The sequence below is a fragment of the Rhagoletis pomonella genome, unplaced genomic scaffold (assembly GCF_013731165.1).
Source record: "Rhagoletis pomonella isolate Grant_MI unplaced genomic scaffold, Rhpom_1.0 Rhpom_scaffold_00035, whole genome shotgun sequence".
Taxonomy (NCBI): domain Eukaryota; kingdom Metazoa; phylum Arthropoda; class Insecta; order Diptera; family Tephritidae; genus Rhagoletis; species Rhagoletis pomonella.
The window spans coordinates 346,800-365,332 of NW_023458589.1; the positions used below are offsets into that span (position 1 = coordinate 346,800).

At 38.3% G+C, this 18,533-nt stretch overlaps 2 protein-coding genes across 2 annotated transcripts; one reads left to right on the forward strand and one right to left on the reverse strand.

The window, feature by feature from the left end:
- Positions 1–1,871: 1,871 nt before the first annotated feature.
- LOC118749723 (putative nuclease HARBI1) lies at positions 1,872–3,021 on the forward strand. The gene is made up of 3 exons (XM_036484504.1): positions 1,872–2,034; positions 2,094–2,238; positions 2,302–3,021. Exons 1-3 carry the CDS (start codon positions 1,963–1,965, stop codon positions 2,688–2,690), a joined length of 606 nt encoding a protein of 201 aa, XP_036340397.1. The 5' UTR covers positions 1,872–1,962; the 3' UTR covers positions 2,691–3,021.
- A 599-nt stretch (positions 3,022–3,620) lies between these two features.
- LOC118749719 lies at positions 3,621–4,902 on the reverse strand. The gene is made up of 3 exons (XM_036484503.1): positions 4,662–4,902; positions 4,398–4,599; positions 3,621–4,334 (listed from the first exon to the last, which is right to left on the reverse strand). Coding segments are annotated over exons 1-3 (798 nt in total). The 5' UTR covers positions 4,664–4,902; the 3' UTR covers positions 3,621–3,740.
- Positions 4,903–18,533: the final 13,631 nt, after the last annotated feature.

An 18,533-nucleotide genomic window follows, 5' to 3' on the forward strand; every position in this document is an offset into this window, starting at 1 on the left:
GCGATATGGGTCACGATCCATCAATACTGCATGCTACACCGTCAATAAATATCGCGATACTTGGATCACGTCAATAAACACTGACCGTGTGCCAGGCCTATTGGAGTCTGCATTACTTGATGTCTCCGTTAGCGATTGTTCATCTGATGCGATAGATCTCTGGCGATGAATCGCTAGTGGAGACTGCTCATCGCCATCGCAGTAGATAGCAGCAGATATCGCTTTCGAGCTATCGATGAGCTGTCAAGTAGTTAGTTTCACAGCTTGTTTAAACTTTGAATTTTTATAAAGTTGCGCTTTTCTGTAAAATATATGCTCAAAACAACGTGGAGTAAGATATTTTTGCAAATAAAGCAGTTTTCGTCATGTGGAATGTACTCATAAGACCTTTTTGAAATGAAATCTTCTTCTAGTGATGGGCGAGTCCGAGATGTTTAAAGGATCGAGAGAATCGCCATCGTTGCAAAATTACAATCGAGTCAATAATCGACTCGCTGCCCGATTCTACAATCGAGATGTTTTTCGACTATTTCGAGTCGACCGACTTATCTGGCGACGTCGTGTCATCGATAGATTTCGTAGACTTGTGCAGGTATGTATGCAAAATTTACTATGTTGAGAGTGCAGTTATTTTGAATATATTTACATGGCGCAGACAAATTCAAATGTTAAAAGTATTTTTCGGAAATTTAAAATGCCTCGCTGTTTTAAAAAATCGATAGTCTGGGATTTTTTTAATAAAATTTCGGATGGTGGCAAGGTAACATCAGCTAAATGCAAATTGTGTAATACGAGCTACAAATATTTTGGAAGCACAACCTATTTGCATGACCACCTCAAAAGGAAGCATCCCATTCAACTTACAGAATTTCAGGAACAGCAAACTCCTAACGAAATTGTTGTGCTTACCACTCAGTCTCATGCACTTGCACCTACAAGTTCTGCCCCAACATTTTCCTGCACATCTTCAGCCACAACCACAAGTTCAGCTGATCAGACGTGGACAGTATCCACCTGCTCCAAAAAGAGTTAAACAGATGAGATTATATGGTTCGACAAAAACGTTTGAACCCAGCGATTATGAGCGTCTTGAATTTCAAAGAGATGTGATGCGCTTGATTGCCGTCGACTGTCAACCTTTAAGCATGGTTGAAAATCGTGGGTTCAATTATTTTACAAAAAAATATATACCACGTCACAAACTTCCATCCCGTAAAGTTTTATCAGAAAGTGTGTTAGGAGAAGTATATGATCCCATGATTTCAGATTTCAGAAGCATGCTAGAGAAATCCTACTATGTATCTTTAACAACCGACTTGTGGTCTTCAGACAGCAATCGATGTTATATAACTATCACCGCACATTTCATTTACGACTTCAAAACCAGGGCCCTTACTCTGTAGTTCGAGTCGAAAGGTTGTTCTATTCGAAAGCCAAATTCGAATCGAAGCCCCATTCGTACTCCATAGTTCGTTCGAATCAACTTTCGAAGATATTCGAAAAAAGAGAGCAACACTGTTCGCCAAGTGTCAAACGCAAAGCAAAATAAAGAAAGAAACTAAAATCAAAACAAGATGAAATTGCTAACATTTCGATTGTGAAGTTTGTGCACTTAAGAACTCAGTAATTGTTGTGTTAAATATATTTAATATTAGTGAAAGTCCTTGATAAAAAAAATTACCAAATGGATTCAGTGGCGATATGGTTGGAAGCAGATGAAGGCCAAGTGGCGGAACGAGTGCAATTGAGAGCGCTTAGGGATAAGGCCAACACGTAGGCCTTTCTCAGCAGTCAATGTCACGCTGCCTTATTGAAGTGTGCAAAGCCATTGAGAAAACGCTTTGCCAACAACACATTAATTTTGAAAGTACGGACGCAGAGGAAACAGAGGCGAAATTATACTTCTATGAAAAGTGTGGCATTCCGGGCGTGTTGTTTGCAATAGATGGCACACATATACAAATGATAAGACCAACAAGGAATGAGCATTTGTACTACAATAGAAAACTGAAGCACAGTATGAATGCAATGGTTGTAAGTATTGCATTATCATGAAGGTTTTCAACAACAATTTTTCAAATTAAAATTCTTAGATGTGTGACCACAAGATGAGAATTAGAGCTGTTGACGCGCGATACGGTGGTGCATGCCATGATTCCCATGTATGGAACCTGTCCAGTGAGAGAAGGGCTTTAAAAGCTCGTTTTGATAATGGCGAGAGAGGGATATGGAGTCTTGGTTAGCATCAATTAATACTTTAATAACGATAATATATTAATAATTGCATTCAAATTATTTAAGGCGACTCAGGATATCCATTGGAACCATGGATGTTAACTCCCTATCGTAATGCCGCCGAAAATTCAGCGGAAGGCCGGTTTAATCACTGCCATGCCAAAGGACGGTCAATCATCGAACGAGTATTTGGAATATTGAAAGGAAGGTTTCGATGTCTTTTGGCAGCACGCGAGCTGCATTATACTCCGCAAAAGGTTTCAGCTATAATGAACGTTTGCTGCGCTTTGCACAACATTCGTCTGCAATTTAAAGCTGAGCTGCAACCTTCAGAAGTTTTTCCCACAGAAGATGTACATTTATTAGAAACTGTGTATATGGTGGAAGCGGACAGTAGTACAGCAAATATTTCTAGGAACTTAAGAGATGAAATAAGAAACAGTTTAATTGCATAGGTGTAGCAAAATATTTTATTAATTCAAGTGTGTGTATACATAGTAGCTCAAAATCAAATCATAAAGTGATATTTTAACAATATTCGCAATGTTTTTAATTCTGAAACTTTTTTGTAAATATTTTAAAATAGTATAGCTGATTATCTAAAAAAATCGTATAAATCTAAGTTGTAAACTTGTGCCAAAATTAGGAAATATCAACAAATTTTCATACAAATTGCCAACTTTTTTACTAGAATTTCTTGACAAAAATTTGGCCTGTTAAACTTAAATATAATGTGGAAGTTCTAAGTCCATAAAAAATTCCGTTGATTTTTGATAACTTTCTTTGCTGACGGTCTTGGACATTTTTTTCCATACAAAGTATATTTTTTTATATGGAAGAAAATGCACAACACCGCAAAGAAAGTTATCAAAAATCAACGGAATTTTTTATGGACTTCGAACTTCCACATTATATTTAAGTTTAACAGGCCAAATTTTTTTCAAGTAATTTTAGTAAAAAAGTTGGCTATTTGTATGAAAATTTGTTGATATTTTCCTAATTTTGACACAAGTTTACAACTTAGATTTCTATGATTTCTGTTAGATAATCAGCTTTACTTTTTTAAAAAATGTATTAAAAAAGTTTCAGAATTAAAAACATTGCGAATATTGTAAAAATATCCACAATAAATAAATAAAATAAAAGTATTTTTTCAGTCTTCATTTTATAAAATTACATATGTAAAACATTTCTAGGAACCTAAGACACAAAATATAGTTTAGTTTCATTGGTATATAAAAAAAATGTAAAAATATTCATTAGCCTTTTCATTCACAGGTAACAATTCAACAAAAAATTACATACAACTAATTCATTGTTTGCCTGGATTTGAAATTATCATAAAAATAAAAAATATTCATTATTTTTGATTAATACAACTAGCAACTTCTGTACCTTAATCTGCTATTTAAAAAATAAATAACTTAAAAAACAATTCATCAGTCTTCAAAGGAACAAAAAACTTATAAAATATGAATTCGTAAAAATAACTACACTTAAATCAACTATTTACAAAGTTTAGCTTTTAGCTTCAGTGCTTTTAATTTCAGTTTTCTTTTCTTTTTTTCATTTTTTTTGAAAAATTCAAATTTTTCTCGTTTTAATTGAAGTTTAGCCTCTTCGAGCTCAACATTCCTCTTAAAATATCTACTTAAACTATTTAAATTATCACAAACTTCGTCCAGCTTTTTCATCGAATTTTCGTGATATTGGCATTGGTTTTCCACTTGCAGTTTTAGCAAATTGTCTTTGCCGAGTGGTGGTGAGCGTGCACGATTCGGGGGTGCAATAACAATCGGTGGCGTAGTGGGGATAGCATTCGGTGGCTGATTCTCTGCATCATTACTTGGATATTCTTCAGGCTCCAAGTTTATACAGTCAAGTGGGCTAGATGATGCAGGATCGCCGAAGGTAGTAGCACCAAAGCGCATTGTTTCAGCCTCGCCATTTATAGATTCATCTATGTTCAGTAACGCAACCACTTGTTCTTCCGTCGCAGTTAATGAACAGAATCTCGATGGTCCACCTCCTGTTCCCGACATGCTCTCCTTATTCCTTCGCAACTTCGCCTTAATATTGCTTTTATAATCTGCCCATATCTACATAAAAAAAAATTATAACGTTTTACAATATGGTTCACAAAAACATAATAAATTCGTTACCTTTTTCCATTCAGTGAAGTTATGAGTTGGAGGTCCGCATGAATTAAGCTCATTTTCTAGCCTCTTCCACAGATTATTAGAGGTTTGCTTTGCAGCTAAACCCTTAATTTGACCTTTCGCCAAATCGCTGTGTTCCATCATAAAATTTACCAATATTTCAAATTGTCGAGGCTTGGTATTTGGTTGTTTGATTTTCGTTGTCCTAAAAATTATTTTTTGATTAAATAAATACACATTTTCACAAATATTATTGCAATTACTTACATTTTTGCGGACGTCCGAGTGCTTGGTTGCTGTCGAATAGAATTTTCTACAATTCCACCATTTTGACATTTGCTTTCGATGCAGGGAGTACCAAATTTTCGAAAATTCGAAAGGGGATAAAGAAAATTCGAAGGGAACAGAATGGAATTCGAACATCGAACGAATGTTACTCGAAAGGTGCTTTCAGAGTACCAATCGTTCGAAAGCGAACAAATTTTCTTTCGAATCGAACTACAGAGTAAGGGCCCAGATCTTTAGCTTTGTCAACCGAAGAAGTCAAAACTGACCATTCCACCATTAATATCGGCCAAGCGATTTTAGATATTCTATCAAAATGGCAAATTACTGACAAAATCGTTACAGTTGTAACGGACAATGCGGCAAACATGAAAAAAGATGTTTTAGAACACCTGCGTAAAAATCATCATCCTTGCGTAGCTCACACGCTTAATTTATCAGTTCAGGATAGTATTAAGTACAATCCGGACCTGGACAATTTACTATCTAAATGTAGGTCTATAGTGACTTACCTTAAACAGAGCAATGTGGCAGCATACAAGTTGAGGGAACTCCAACAACAGATGGGGATAAATGAGCTTAAACTTAAACAAGATGTATCCACTCGGTGGAACTCTACAGTCGTTATGCTGGAAAGGCTACGTAAATTGAAATTGGCTCTGGCAGCAACTCTTTCTTCTTTAGTCAATGCACCAAGAAATTTAGACGGCTTGGAGTGGGAAGCCGTGGATGACTGCATCCAAATTTTTAAACCAGTCCTAATTTTAACTGAAGATTTGTCAGGCCAAACATATTCAACGATGTCGCGTATCACCCCTCTTATCCGAGGACTTCAAATCGAAATAAAAAATAAAAGCCCCACAACAGACGTCGGAAAGCAGTTAAAACTAAATCTTCTGGAAGTAATTTCTAGAAGACTTGGTTTTCTAGAAACTCTAAAAGCCGTAGCAAAAGCTACATTTTTAGACCCCAGGTTTAAGAAAGCTGCGTTCGGTAATGGAGAGAACGCCGACAATGCTCAGCAGTGGATCACCGATGAATTAAGCAGATTAATTGAGAGTCAAAGGGTTTCTGAGGACGATCAATTGCCAACTATTTCCACAGCAACTTCTACCGATACTACGAAAGATTCGAATGGGCTGTGGGGTCATTTCGACCAGAAAGTTGCTGCTATAACCTCCACTACAACACCGACAGCTAGCGCTATTTTAATAATAAAACAATATCTTGAAATGCCTCATTTCGATCGTAAGCAGGATCCATTGCAGTTTTGGAAAATTCATCATTCTACTTTTCCAGAACTATATACACTAGCTTCCAAATATCTGAATATTCCTGCAACTTCTGTGCCCTCGGAACGTATATTTAGTAAAGCTGGTATGATTACCAATTTGAGGCGAAACAGATTGGATCCAAAAAGACTGGATCAACTCTTATTTTTAAGTGAGAATTTAGACTTAAATACTTTTCATTGATTTTTGATATTTTAATCGAATTTATACTCATTGAGATAATTTTTGGATATATGGGCTAAGGAAAATTTACTTAGAATATCGTTTTTTGTTTAATTAATAAGTATTCATAACATTAAAACTCCTACTTTTATGTCCTCTTTATAATAGGAAAATTAAAAAAAAAATCCGTAGAAGCCCGTATATCCAATAATTACTATAATTGATCTCATGTATTTGTTTACCAACCAACAAGGGTGTTTTGTTTGTTTCTCCTTAATTATTATAGATACGTATTAATTGCAATGATTCCATTTTTTCTTTATAAAAATTTACTGCATGAACAAATAAAATTGCCATGGGCCCTAGCTAGTCCGAGATATTTTGTCTGGTTGGTATATGATCAAAGAACGTAAATCTGTAATTAATTTATATTAAATAAACAATAGTCTTGTTGATAATGCCCCTAAAAGCACACTTTATCCATCAATTGGCTCGAAACATCGCTTTTTGCACATTTCTTTAAATAAACAATCGGCTATTACTTACTGATGAAAACAAAACACATGTACATTCATATATAAAGGCATAGGCTTTTTTATAAAACGAATGCATTTTTATATAAAAGTACACTGTAGTTGTTCAAACTGATTTTCTTTATAATAATCCATAAACACATTGGTACAAAGACACTTTCTAGTCAACAATTGGCACTTATTCACAAACCCTTGGCACTCACAAACACTTCTGACTACTGGGCACTTTTGCACACAAGATTTTACACATTTCCAAACTTCTACTTTTATTTAAATTTTCTAATCTAAAAATCATATTTCTCCATCCACTTGCACAAAATCACAGAAGTCACTGAATTTAACATTTGTCGATTTTCTTTTGTTTTGCTTGGTTCCTATTCGAGCGAAAATCGCGTGCAGAGTCAAAACGGAGACGAAATACCAAGGTAATTCAGAGATGTTTTGGTTGATTGCAAGGCGTATTCATATTAAATTCGCCTTGGTCAATTGTTTCGATTCTTATATTTTATTCGCGACTAGCATTTCGTCACAAATTCGCCTACGAGGGAAAACATCGAGAACCATCGAGATATCTGAACAATCGAGACAATCGACTAAAACATTCCCACGACAGCCGGTTCTACGTACCGGAATGACTCGGGTTTTACCCGACCAAGGGCTGTTGTTTCGGCGATCTAACCCCGTTTAGGTCGGCGAAGTATCTCAGAAGTTGTCCGTCCATAGGGCTACATTCACTACGTATTCTTCTACTCAGGGCTGGCATCGAGTCAAACCCAGGGCCAGAAACCTACACCTGCTGTGTATGCCGAAGACGATTACACCACAACTCCACCTCAGTCAAGTGTAATGCCTGCGAGGGGTGGAGTCACCTCAGAGTCTGCTCGGGACTACGGACACATCGAGAGTGGACCACGTCGTACGTGGCCCCCTGTTGCTCAAACAGAGCAGCCTCCACGGCTAACCTCAGTCTGCCCGAGCAGCCACACACAGTCACAACAACACAATAACACCGCAGACCATACCACAGCCAGGACAGACCACATAACACATACAACCGCACCACCACCTACACGCCGCCGCCAACAACTCCTTGTTCCCCCTACAATGTGCACGGTATGTCAGACCAGGATATTCCGTAATGTGACATCATTCAAGTGCAACACCTGCCTTGGCTGGTGCCACTTTAGGGCATGCTCAGCTCTGCGTACCACGCGAGATTGGACTGGGAACTTCGACGGCCCGTGTTGCGCTGCTCGGTCGCAGACCCCAATTGCGACGCCTCCCGCCACCACCACAGGGCGGCAATCATCACAGCAGCGCACCCAACCAACGGCGGTAAGAACACACACATCACTTACACCCCACATCAAGACACGTCTCCCGAACCACATGAAGCTCCTTCAATTTAACTGCAACGGGCTACAGAGCAAGATTGAGGAGATAACCGTCTTCATGTGTCGGCATGGTATATTGATAGCTTCGGTCCAAGAGACGAAGTTGCAAAGCAATTCAGCTTTGTTGAATTGCGCCGGGTACAACGTGCACCGTCGAGATCGCGAGCGAGATACTGGTGGTGGCTTAGCGTTCATCACGCACCACACCGTGCAGTATCGTCTAATCGAAGCAGACATCGACCGCAGGGATACCACCCTAGAATGTCAGGGCATCGCTATCCGGTCAGGCGATGTTGAGCTCGAAATATTTAACATATACATACCCCCTGTCACCTGCTGCCCGGCAGGATATCACCCTGATATAGGTGCGCTCCTCAGAGGTGAAAACCGTATGGTAGTAGGTGACTTTAATGCGCATCACGATCTTTGGCACTCAAGCCTGTCAAACGATCGTAGGGGAACAGACTTGGCTGAGCAGATAGACGATTCGACATTCTGCACAATGAACGACGACGCACCCACCAGGATTATGGGTAACTGCAGTAGCTCGCCAGACATCACAATAGTCAGCGCTGGTCTGATAAACAGCAAAACATGGCGACCTATGCTGACTCTAGCATCAGACCACCTACCCATAGTCATCTCGATAGATAAACCAACCGACTTTGCCTCCGCCACACACCGGACCTATATCAACTTTTCTAAAGCTGATTGGAAAGGTTACGCGGAGTTTACCGAAAACACCTTCACAGCGCTCCCACACCAACCGACGTCCATCTCGGTGAACGTAAGTTCCGCAGGGCTGTCACTGCTGCTGCAGCTCGCTTCATACCGGCAGGATGTATATCGGACCCACGTCCAAACTTCCCTGCCGAAGCGGCTGTACTAGCCGATAAACATGATAGCCTTCGTCAGGCCGATCCCGGAGATCCCCGTATCAGGGATCTCAACGCGGAGATTCGGCAACTAGTAAACGTACATAAGCGGAAGAAGTGGGAGGAGCATCTGAAGACCTGTAACTTCACCTCTGGTGTGAGCTTTGGTCAACAGTGAGGTCACTGTCCAATCCGACGAAGCACGACGACAGAGTCGAAATTTCCTTCGGCGACCATGCTTCGTCGGACCCGGAGCGATGCGCGAGCTATTTTAGCCGGCAGTTCATACTGCATCCTCCGGTGAACAAAGCCAAGAGTCGAGTGACCAGAAGGCTGCACAAACTGCCAACAACCTGTGCCCCCCTTGCTTTCACTTGCGGTGAAGTTCAGGTGGCCATCGGGAAGGCGAAAGCCTCCAAAGCCATGGGTCCCGACGGAATATGCATGCTGATGCTGAAAAATTTGGGTCCTGCGGGGGTAGCGTACCTAACGGAGGTCCTCAACTTGTCAATGGCCACTCTCATCATCCCAGACATCTGGAAGGTGGGGAGAGTGGTCCCACTGCTCAAACCGGGGAAACCTGCCAACAAAGGAGATTCTTATCGTCCGATAACACTCCTTTCCCCGGTAGCGAAGACACTCGAGGCCTTGCTACTCCCGTACTTCACAAACCACTTGACCCCAGCGAAGCATCAGCATGGTTTCCGTAAAGTGCACAGTACAACAACAGCACTTAACGCCATAAACACTCAGATAACTCGTGGCCTTAACCGAAACCGTCCCTGTGAGAGAACGATTCTAGTAGCGTTGGACTTGTCAAAGGCGTTTGACACCGTCTGTCATTCCAGGCTACTAGAAGATATAGAGGCCTCCTCTCTCCCACAGAGGCTCAAACGGTGGTCGGCAAATTATCTGAGTGGTCGACACTCGTCGGTAATGTTTAGAGACAAAACGAGTAAACAGAGAAAAATAAAACAGGGGGTTCAACAGGGTGGTGTCCTTTCCCCGCTACTGTTTAACTTTTACATTTCAAAGCTCCCTCAACCACCAGAAGGAGTCTCGATTGTCTCTTATGCCGACGATTGCTCGATCATGGCGACTGGAAATGGAATTGATGACCTGTGTTCGAAAGTAAACGGCTATCTCTCCGAACTTTCTCGCTTCTTCACTGCAAAGTGTCTAGCCCTCTCCCCTAAGAAATCCTCCGCGACCCTGTTCACAACCTGGACGAAGGAGGTCAGGCTACCGCTGGGGATTCACGTCGACGACACACCAATTCCGACGGTGAATAACCCCAAAATACTCGGAGTAACATTCGACAGCCTGCTCTCCTTCTCTGCGCACGCAACCGCTATTGTCAAAAAAGTACAGAGCCGCAACAAGGTCCTCAAGTCGCTAGCCGGCAGTACTTGGGGCAAAGACAAAGAAACGTTGCTGGCAACATACAAGGCAATAGGCCGGCCGGTTGTGAACTACGCAGCGCCAGTGTGGTCGCCAGGGACTAGTAGGACGCAGTGGACGAAGCTACAGACTGTACAGAACACCGCACTCAGGACAGTGACAGGATGCCTCCTGATGTCGCCCGAACACCATCTACACGGCGAGGCGCAAATGCTCCCCGTAAAGGAGCACAATATAATGCTCTGCAAGCAGTTCCTGATCGGGAGCCACAGAAGTGGCCACCCAAGCAGATAGCTGCTTGCAGAGGAGCCCTCGCCTAGGCACGTCAGGAGGCATCTATATGAACTGACAGACGAAGTCCAGAGGTTCATCAAGCAATCTCTGGACCCGACAGCTTACCGACAGGCCCTGAACGGCATTCACAGGGACTCAGTCTCGAGTTATGTAGACTCTAGACCTGTGAATGCCGTTCTAGGCATACCACCCCCGGACATAGACGAGACGGAGCTTCATCTGCCTCGGGAGACTCGCACAACACTTGCACAACTTCGCTCCGGCTACTGCAGCAGGTTAAACTCCTACCTGAGTAGGTTGAATGAGGATGTGCCGAATGAGTGTCCGGCATGCGGAGAGACCCCACATGACTCGAAACATCTCTTCGCATGCCCGGAAAACCCGACAACCCTAACGGCCTTGTCCCTGTGGACAAACCCCACAGAAGCTGCACGCTTCCTAGGGTTGCCGTTAGTGGAACTTGACGACAACGACTGATATACCAACCGTCCTGGGCGGGGTTGTTGAACCCGCTACAACAACAACAACAACATCTAAAACATCTCGGACTCGCCCATCACTATCTTCTTCCAACCTTGCAGAAATTCATAGTTCTCAAGTTGATATCCAACATCATTCTGCAACCCATTTCTAACCGACGCGCAGATATGTAAAAAGTGATAGAGAAACGAATTTTTAATTATCAAGTGAAAAATGAAAGCTCTACAAAGAGGAAAATTGCCAACAAAGCATCCTCAAATAATCTTGAAAGAAAATAAAAGTGGCAAATTACTGTCGCACTGTATACTGTGAAGTGAATTATTGTAATACGATATTGATTAACTACATAAGACAAAAGGACTAATGAAACAAAAAATTAATATTCAAATTTATCTAGTATGTCGTTTCAAACAAAAAGGTATAAGGTATATTACTATTTCAATTTCAGTATTTCAATGATATGGAGTTCAAGTTGAGCACTAGCATTTTCTCAACTTGAGCAGCAGTCCTTTTTTCATACAAAGAAAAATGTCCTTTTTGTTGAGAACGCTATGATCCTTCACTTGAGGTACTGTACCTTAGTTCTCAACTTATGGGCTGTTTTTGCTTACGCGTAAAAGCACATTTAGCGCATTTAGCTCTAAATGTACATTTATCCATACAAAATTTGTCACCTAAATGTAAGTACTGATCAATAAGCCTATAAAATACCAAAAACAATCTACCATAAATTGATCATTAACTAAAAATCAAATTGAAAAATTAATATTTAAATTCATCTATGTATGTCGTTTCAATCAAAAAGGTATAAGGTATTTTAATATTTAAATTTCAGTATTTCAATGATATGTTTGAGACCAATTGGAGAATTACATTTTGAGTTCAAGTTGCGAACTAGCATTTTCTCAACTTGGGAAGCAATCCTTTTTTATACAAAGAAAATTTCCCTTTTTGTTGAGAACGCTATGATCCTTTACTTGAGGTACTGTTAAAAAACAGCGTTGGAGATTTGAGAAATTCCTTCCTTAACCCTTAAATGCCCAACGACGCCAAATCATCTTTAAAAATTTTATGTTATGTAAAATTGTGTTTCTTCTTGGACTTGCCAAAAAAAAGAAGTTTTTTAGAAGTTATTTTCAAAAAAGTGGTTGTATCTTAGAAGATACACTGGGCATTCTCCGAGGTTTTTGCTTCACCTCCCAAAAATTTAAGATTTTAGCAAACATTTAAGAAAATAATTAAAAAGACATGGTATTCGGTTAAATATTATTTGATTTTATTCATAACTACAAAAATATACATAGTATGTATATTTTGGGTAAAGCATAGGAAATAAATTAATACATATTACAGAAAGTGACTTCATAAAAATAAATATCTCAAGAAAATTTATTTGATTTACATTTGTATTTATAAATATATAATACATATAAAAATAAACATAGAATAAAAGTATAATTACATATCTAGAAATGGTGATAATTATAAAAGCAATTTTTTTCTGAAGTTATACATAAATTTATTTTACATTTTGTACAAAACATTCTTGTTTGACCTGAGCAGTTTGGATACTTACATCTACCTTTAGTTTCCATAGTAGTCCAGTGATCCGTCATGTCCAATCGAATATCCTTAGATGGAGCATTGGATGAATTAGGCTTTCTCCGTTTTCCCTCCAAAAGTGGCCCACGCTTAGCTGGTTCAACAGACTTGAAATTAAATAAGGAATCAGCTAATTGTAACTTAAAATCAATTAGCCGTATATCTTTATATTTCAGGCCGAACTTTATTGATTCTCTTATATAGGATCCAGGAGTTAGCACATGTTAAATCCAACAAGTGATAAAATATTCTATTCGTCCATTTGCGACTTTTCATCGCGATCTTGTGGCGACCCAAGCAGCTGTCAAGTAAATCTACGCCACCCAAATGACGATTGTAATCTTTTATTATTTGTGGACAGGAAATCATTTTTACAGTTTTATCTTTTTTATCGAATCGTTTTATAGATGATGATGACGCACTTTCGGTCTGACCACGCGTCAAAATGGGCTTCATACCAACGTATGTTGATACAAGATTCACAACTTTGTTATCCTTCCACGACAAGGATGTCACGTCAACACCGGAAATTGATGTAACAAACTCACGGCTGGTACCACGCTCGTATTTTGACATTGTTTTTTCATCGGGAAGTTTGCAGTTTTTTATACGATTGCGTCGAATAGTACCAATAGAAAGTATTCCTTGAGTTCGCAAATTTACTAACAAAGGCAAGGTTGTGTAGTAGTTATCAAAATATACTATATGATTTTGATATCGAGGAACTTCGCGTAAAAGCCTAACAACTATGTTTGCAGATGGCTGCAGGTCTGGTTCTCCTTCAACTTGTACAGTTGGTGCACCAGAATAAATTTCAAATTTATAAGCAAATCCTGTTGTGTCACACAAAACAAACAACTTCAGCCCCCATTTTTTAGGCTTGTTTGGTAAATACTGCTTCATATAATTTTTTATTTTTGTTTAACACATTTGTTCATCCAAGCAAAGTCGGTCCAACTTCGGTATACTTCCAAAGCTCTTATTTAGGGTGTCTATAACTGGTCTGATAAGATAAAGCCTATCACGGTGTGGGTCTTCAAAAGGAGGAGCTTGGGTTTTGTCGTTAAAATGTAGATACTGCCGGCTTTTTTCAAAACGGTTTCTGTTCATCATTTTTTGTACAACTGATACGGAACGATCGGCAATTCCCGACCAATAATCTCTGGTACTTGGGAGATTGAAGTAAGACATATAAAACAAAATACCAATAAATTTACGCAAGTCATATATATCGAAGTGAAAGTTCTCATTCAACTGAGAATAAATTTTTGTTTGTTCTACTATTTGTAGCTCCAAAGATTCTGGGAATAAATATGACCAGATCTGAAACGGAGTTTCTAATCCTCTTAATAAATCAGGCTTACTTTTATCCCCCCTAAACTGAATATCTGTATCTGTAAACTGAAATAACTCTTTCAAATGCGGACGATTTGGGATCAATGGATACATTTTTAAATGCGGAAGGAAAATAATTTGAAGCAGTTCGTATATCTGTTGATACATGAGATTCCGCAAGTGTTGTAGCCTCTACTAAATCATCTTGAATATTGTCGTCATTGATCATATTCACAAAGGAATCGTGTAAACTGGCACTAAGATCGATTTGATCTGTACCGTTATCATCAATTACTTGTAAATTATAATCTGTAGGACCCTCCTTCGGGATCTGTATCCAATCTTCAAGAACGTCCTCAAAATCATCTGTGCTGTCATAACCTACCTCATTAGAGTCGCACAATAAAGCGCAAACTTCTTTATGAGACATCTTTACCCCATCAACTGTAATGTGATCACTCATAGTGTAGCCTCTTTTACTTGTAAGTACATACACAAAAAAATATCGTTATGGCTCAAAAATTGCAGTATGTTGCTCACGCGTTGAGTCTGTGTCTTCAAATGGCTCAACAAATCAAAATTAAACGACAAATTATCGCGCTTTTTACATAGCGCGCGTTAATTCCAAACTATGCTACAATGCCCAGTGTATCTTAAAAGATACAACCATTATATACCATCATGAACAGCGGGTGAGGACCAAAATCAGTTCACACCATTACATATCGGTAAAAAATATATTTCGCTACAAACCCATATTTTTTATAGGTGTAAAAAAAATTTCTGAGTCGAGAATTTTTACTACATATATTCCATTTCTATAAATTTTGCAAAAATACACTTTTTTGACTTTTCTATTAAAATTTGCGTTGGAAATGTAACTCTATTTAGAAATTTTGGCCTTTATATGATACGCTAGAGCTTTCTCTTTCCAGTTCTAAAATCATTAGTAACTTTGGACAGATAATATTAAAATTAGTGCCCTTTTTTTGGTTGTATCTTTAAAGATACCGTGGGCATTTAAGGGTTAAGCTGATGCCAGATAAAACTTTGTAGCTTTGCGTGACATTTATAACTTTGCCAGCAAAGCGCCAGACGCAACAGGTATGTCACAATGATACGCCGAGAAAACAATTTTGTACTGCTTTTTCCTCGTCAAAATTGCTTTTTATATATTTTGCTTTGATTGTCAAAGCGCGCATAAAGATGGGAGTTGGCCATCTATATGGCATGCTTTGTGCATTTTCATACAATTCATCTAATCTGTCAAAGCGAATCTGTCACGGAAGTTGAGCTCAAACCTAAATGTTTGTTGAAGATCGAATCAGTACATGTTTTTGTATCAAACAAGATATCGATACCTACTCAGTATCGGAGAGGTATCCAGTACTTGTACGTAGAACTTCGATTTTGCATATTTTTCGAAATTATTGTATTTTTTTCACGAAAAAAATGCAGTTTTACAAGTATATTTATCTTTTAATATTTGTTCATCCAAAAATTTAATACCAATTATTTTCGTATAGTATTTGATTTCACAAACAATAGAATACATTTTTACAAGATTAATAGATCAAGTTTTTTCATTTAAAATAAGCATAAGAAAAGAGCTGCTTGTTATACTTCCCAAAAACACAAACTTTTACAAGTGTTTTCCTGAACGGCGGTTTCGAGATTTTGATATATATATGCACACGGGAGTCTCCGGTAGCTACTCGGCTTTTACATAAAAGTCGTGTGTTCGCAACTACCGAACTTATGCGCCGCTAGCAGCCAGTCAGTTTGCGCTTGTACTTCATGCTGTAAGCATCAAATGCGCGAGCTGTTTTGCTGAGTACACACATACAGATACAAAAATATTGCGCTTGTATTGGGAGCTCTGCCAACGCTGTACACCACTGATGTAGTTGTACCTGTTTTGAGAAAAGCCTCTCGCAAGGGACAGATGACCCAACAACCGTTATGTATAGACGAGCTTCCTTATATAGCTGCAGAAAAGTAGTGCGCATATCTTCCCATTCCTCTAATGGAGTGAAGGGCAGAGAAAAAAATATATAGAAAGCTTAAAAGAGCTTTGCCCGCGGGCAAGGCGGTGCCCATCTCTGCTCTAATGGGTTGCTCTTCAAAGAAGATGCTGAAGCATAATGGCGCATATTCATAGTCATATTTAGTTCACAACTAACAGCCCTATTTGCGTGCAATGACAAAACTCGCCGCTATAACTATTGTCATGTTTATAATCAATTGTCACGTTTAGGTATGCAGAGGGCAATTTGAAAGCTCCAACGGGGACAATTGCTATTATTTTTGTGATGACCTCTTGAGTACGTGACAACGCTAAAACATATGTTAATATTGTAAATTTTATTAATTTTACAGAAAAAAGTTGCAAAATTTTACTACATGAAAACTGTGAAACCATTTTATTTGCCTAAATAGGTGTGTTATAAAGTTATTATTTGCGTATGCGTATCATATATTATCCATTGCAGAATATTATTCATGGAGGAAACAACTATTATGTACGCGGCTATTGTGGAGCAGGAAGAAATTATACAGAGAAGAAGAGTTCTGAGGGAACTCCGAGACAACAGCAGTTTTTTTTACAGTTTTTCACGTTTGCAGTTCGGGGTGGTCTTCACAAAACTGCACCTGGTCTTGTGTGGTGCATTCATATTTTCCACGCCTGTTACTACACAATTCATAATAAAAAGAAATAAATTCGCCTATTATAAAATTACTCACTTTTCCGGCGTTTCGAAATCCATTGCTGCGGTTTATTTTATTTAAAAGAAATCACGTCTGTTGCAGTGGCGGTCAAAAATAACAAATTAAAATGTAAACAAAGAACATCTGTTTCACTATAGAGAAACACAATTGGCAAATAAAAGGACCTTTCCGCTTGTCATTATTGACTGTGCATACCTATGACAACAGTTGATGACACCATAATGACAATTAAACTTTGACAATTGACGACTGTGACAACACGCGAATAGGGCTGTAAGTCGAAACTACCCTAAGTTACAACTAAAGCTATTCACAGTCGCCTTAGTCTCGACTTTTCTGGCTAAGTACCAACTTAAAATTTAGTTTCGGCTGCAGCTGCAATTAAATCGTAACTAGGAAGAAGTATTTTATTAAATTAAGGAAAAAAAGACGAAATATATAAAAATTAAGTTGGCATAGCGTGATTTTGATAACATTGAATGATCTCCAATTGAAATTTACAAAGAGCGATCCATTGGAATCGGAAGATAAAATTAAATGCGTATTACAATGCGAATAAGGCTACATCACAATATTATAATTGGAATGATTTACATATATAAATGCTCAAATAATAAGTCAATTTCAAGCTTGTTCTTTTAAAGCAAATTAGTGCATAACATTTAGATATTTGTTTGTATGTTTCACAGCATGCTCTCGATAAACATCGACTTCACATTATTGCGGTAGTTCTGGCTATTTCACACAATTAACAAGAAAATGATACCTTATTCTTTTGCATAATCATGGAATGAAAATAAAAATTACATAAACGGATGATCAAACTTGACATTATTTAATAAAAATGTAATTTTTCCAAAATATCGTAAAGAAAAATCGATACATTTTCACACTCGTTTTGCAATATCGTAAAACAAAGTTAAAACTACTTAGTAGAAGTCTGAAATGCGACTATGAATAGAAGTGAATTTTAAGTTGGTACTTAAATTAATTAAAAATTATACAGTTCAATACGAGCGTGAGCGTGAGCTTTTTATTTTGACTAATATCTTCGTTATTACTCAATTTTTGCTATAGTTGAGACATGAAAAGATAGAGAATTGAAATATCTTTCAGAATTATAGAATAAAAACTAATTTAAAATGCATAAAATGCCTTTTTTTTCGATCTCACACTCAACTGTGTGCGTACGCAAAGCATTCGCATGTGAGCGGCAAGTTTTAACATATGTGTGTGAGCGTCCATAAGAATACAAATGGAATTCTTTGCCTTTGCGAACGTTTACGCTCACGCTCGCATTGAACTGTATATGGAGCTTTAGTGGCTGCCAGTGTTGCCACAGACAAATTTTTTCCCTACCAAAATCAATCAAAACCTACCAAAATTTTATTTAAGTATTTTTAGTATTTTTTAAATATCAAGTTTATTAAAAATGTAGATAACATAACATTTAGGAAAACTAAAACACAGATAGTACAATAAAAAACAAATTAACTACATATAACAATACGTTTTACTGAACATACTTACACAAATGTTTGTCACTTTACACATACATAGGCATTATTATTATTATTGTTACGGCGGGGATACACGCGCTGCGACCTAAGAAGATCTATTGTGCTTAACCGTAATTATAATCACTCCAACTTTATTTTCTTTAAGAAGTTAGGCACTTTGGAGGTCGCCATATTTAAAATTTTGGATGAAGACAATCGTTCCCGAATGTGTATCAGTCTGCTATTTATGATACGTT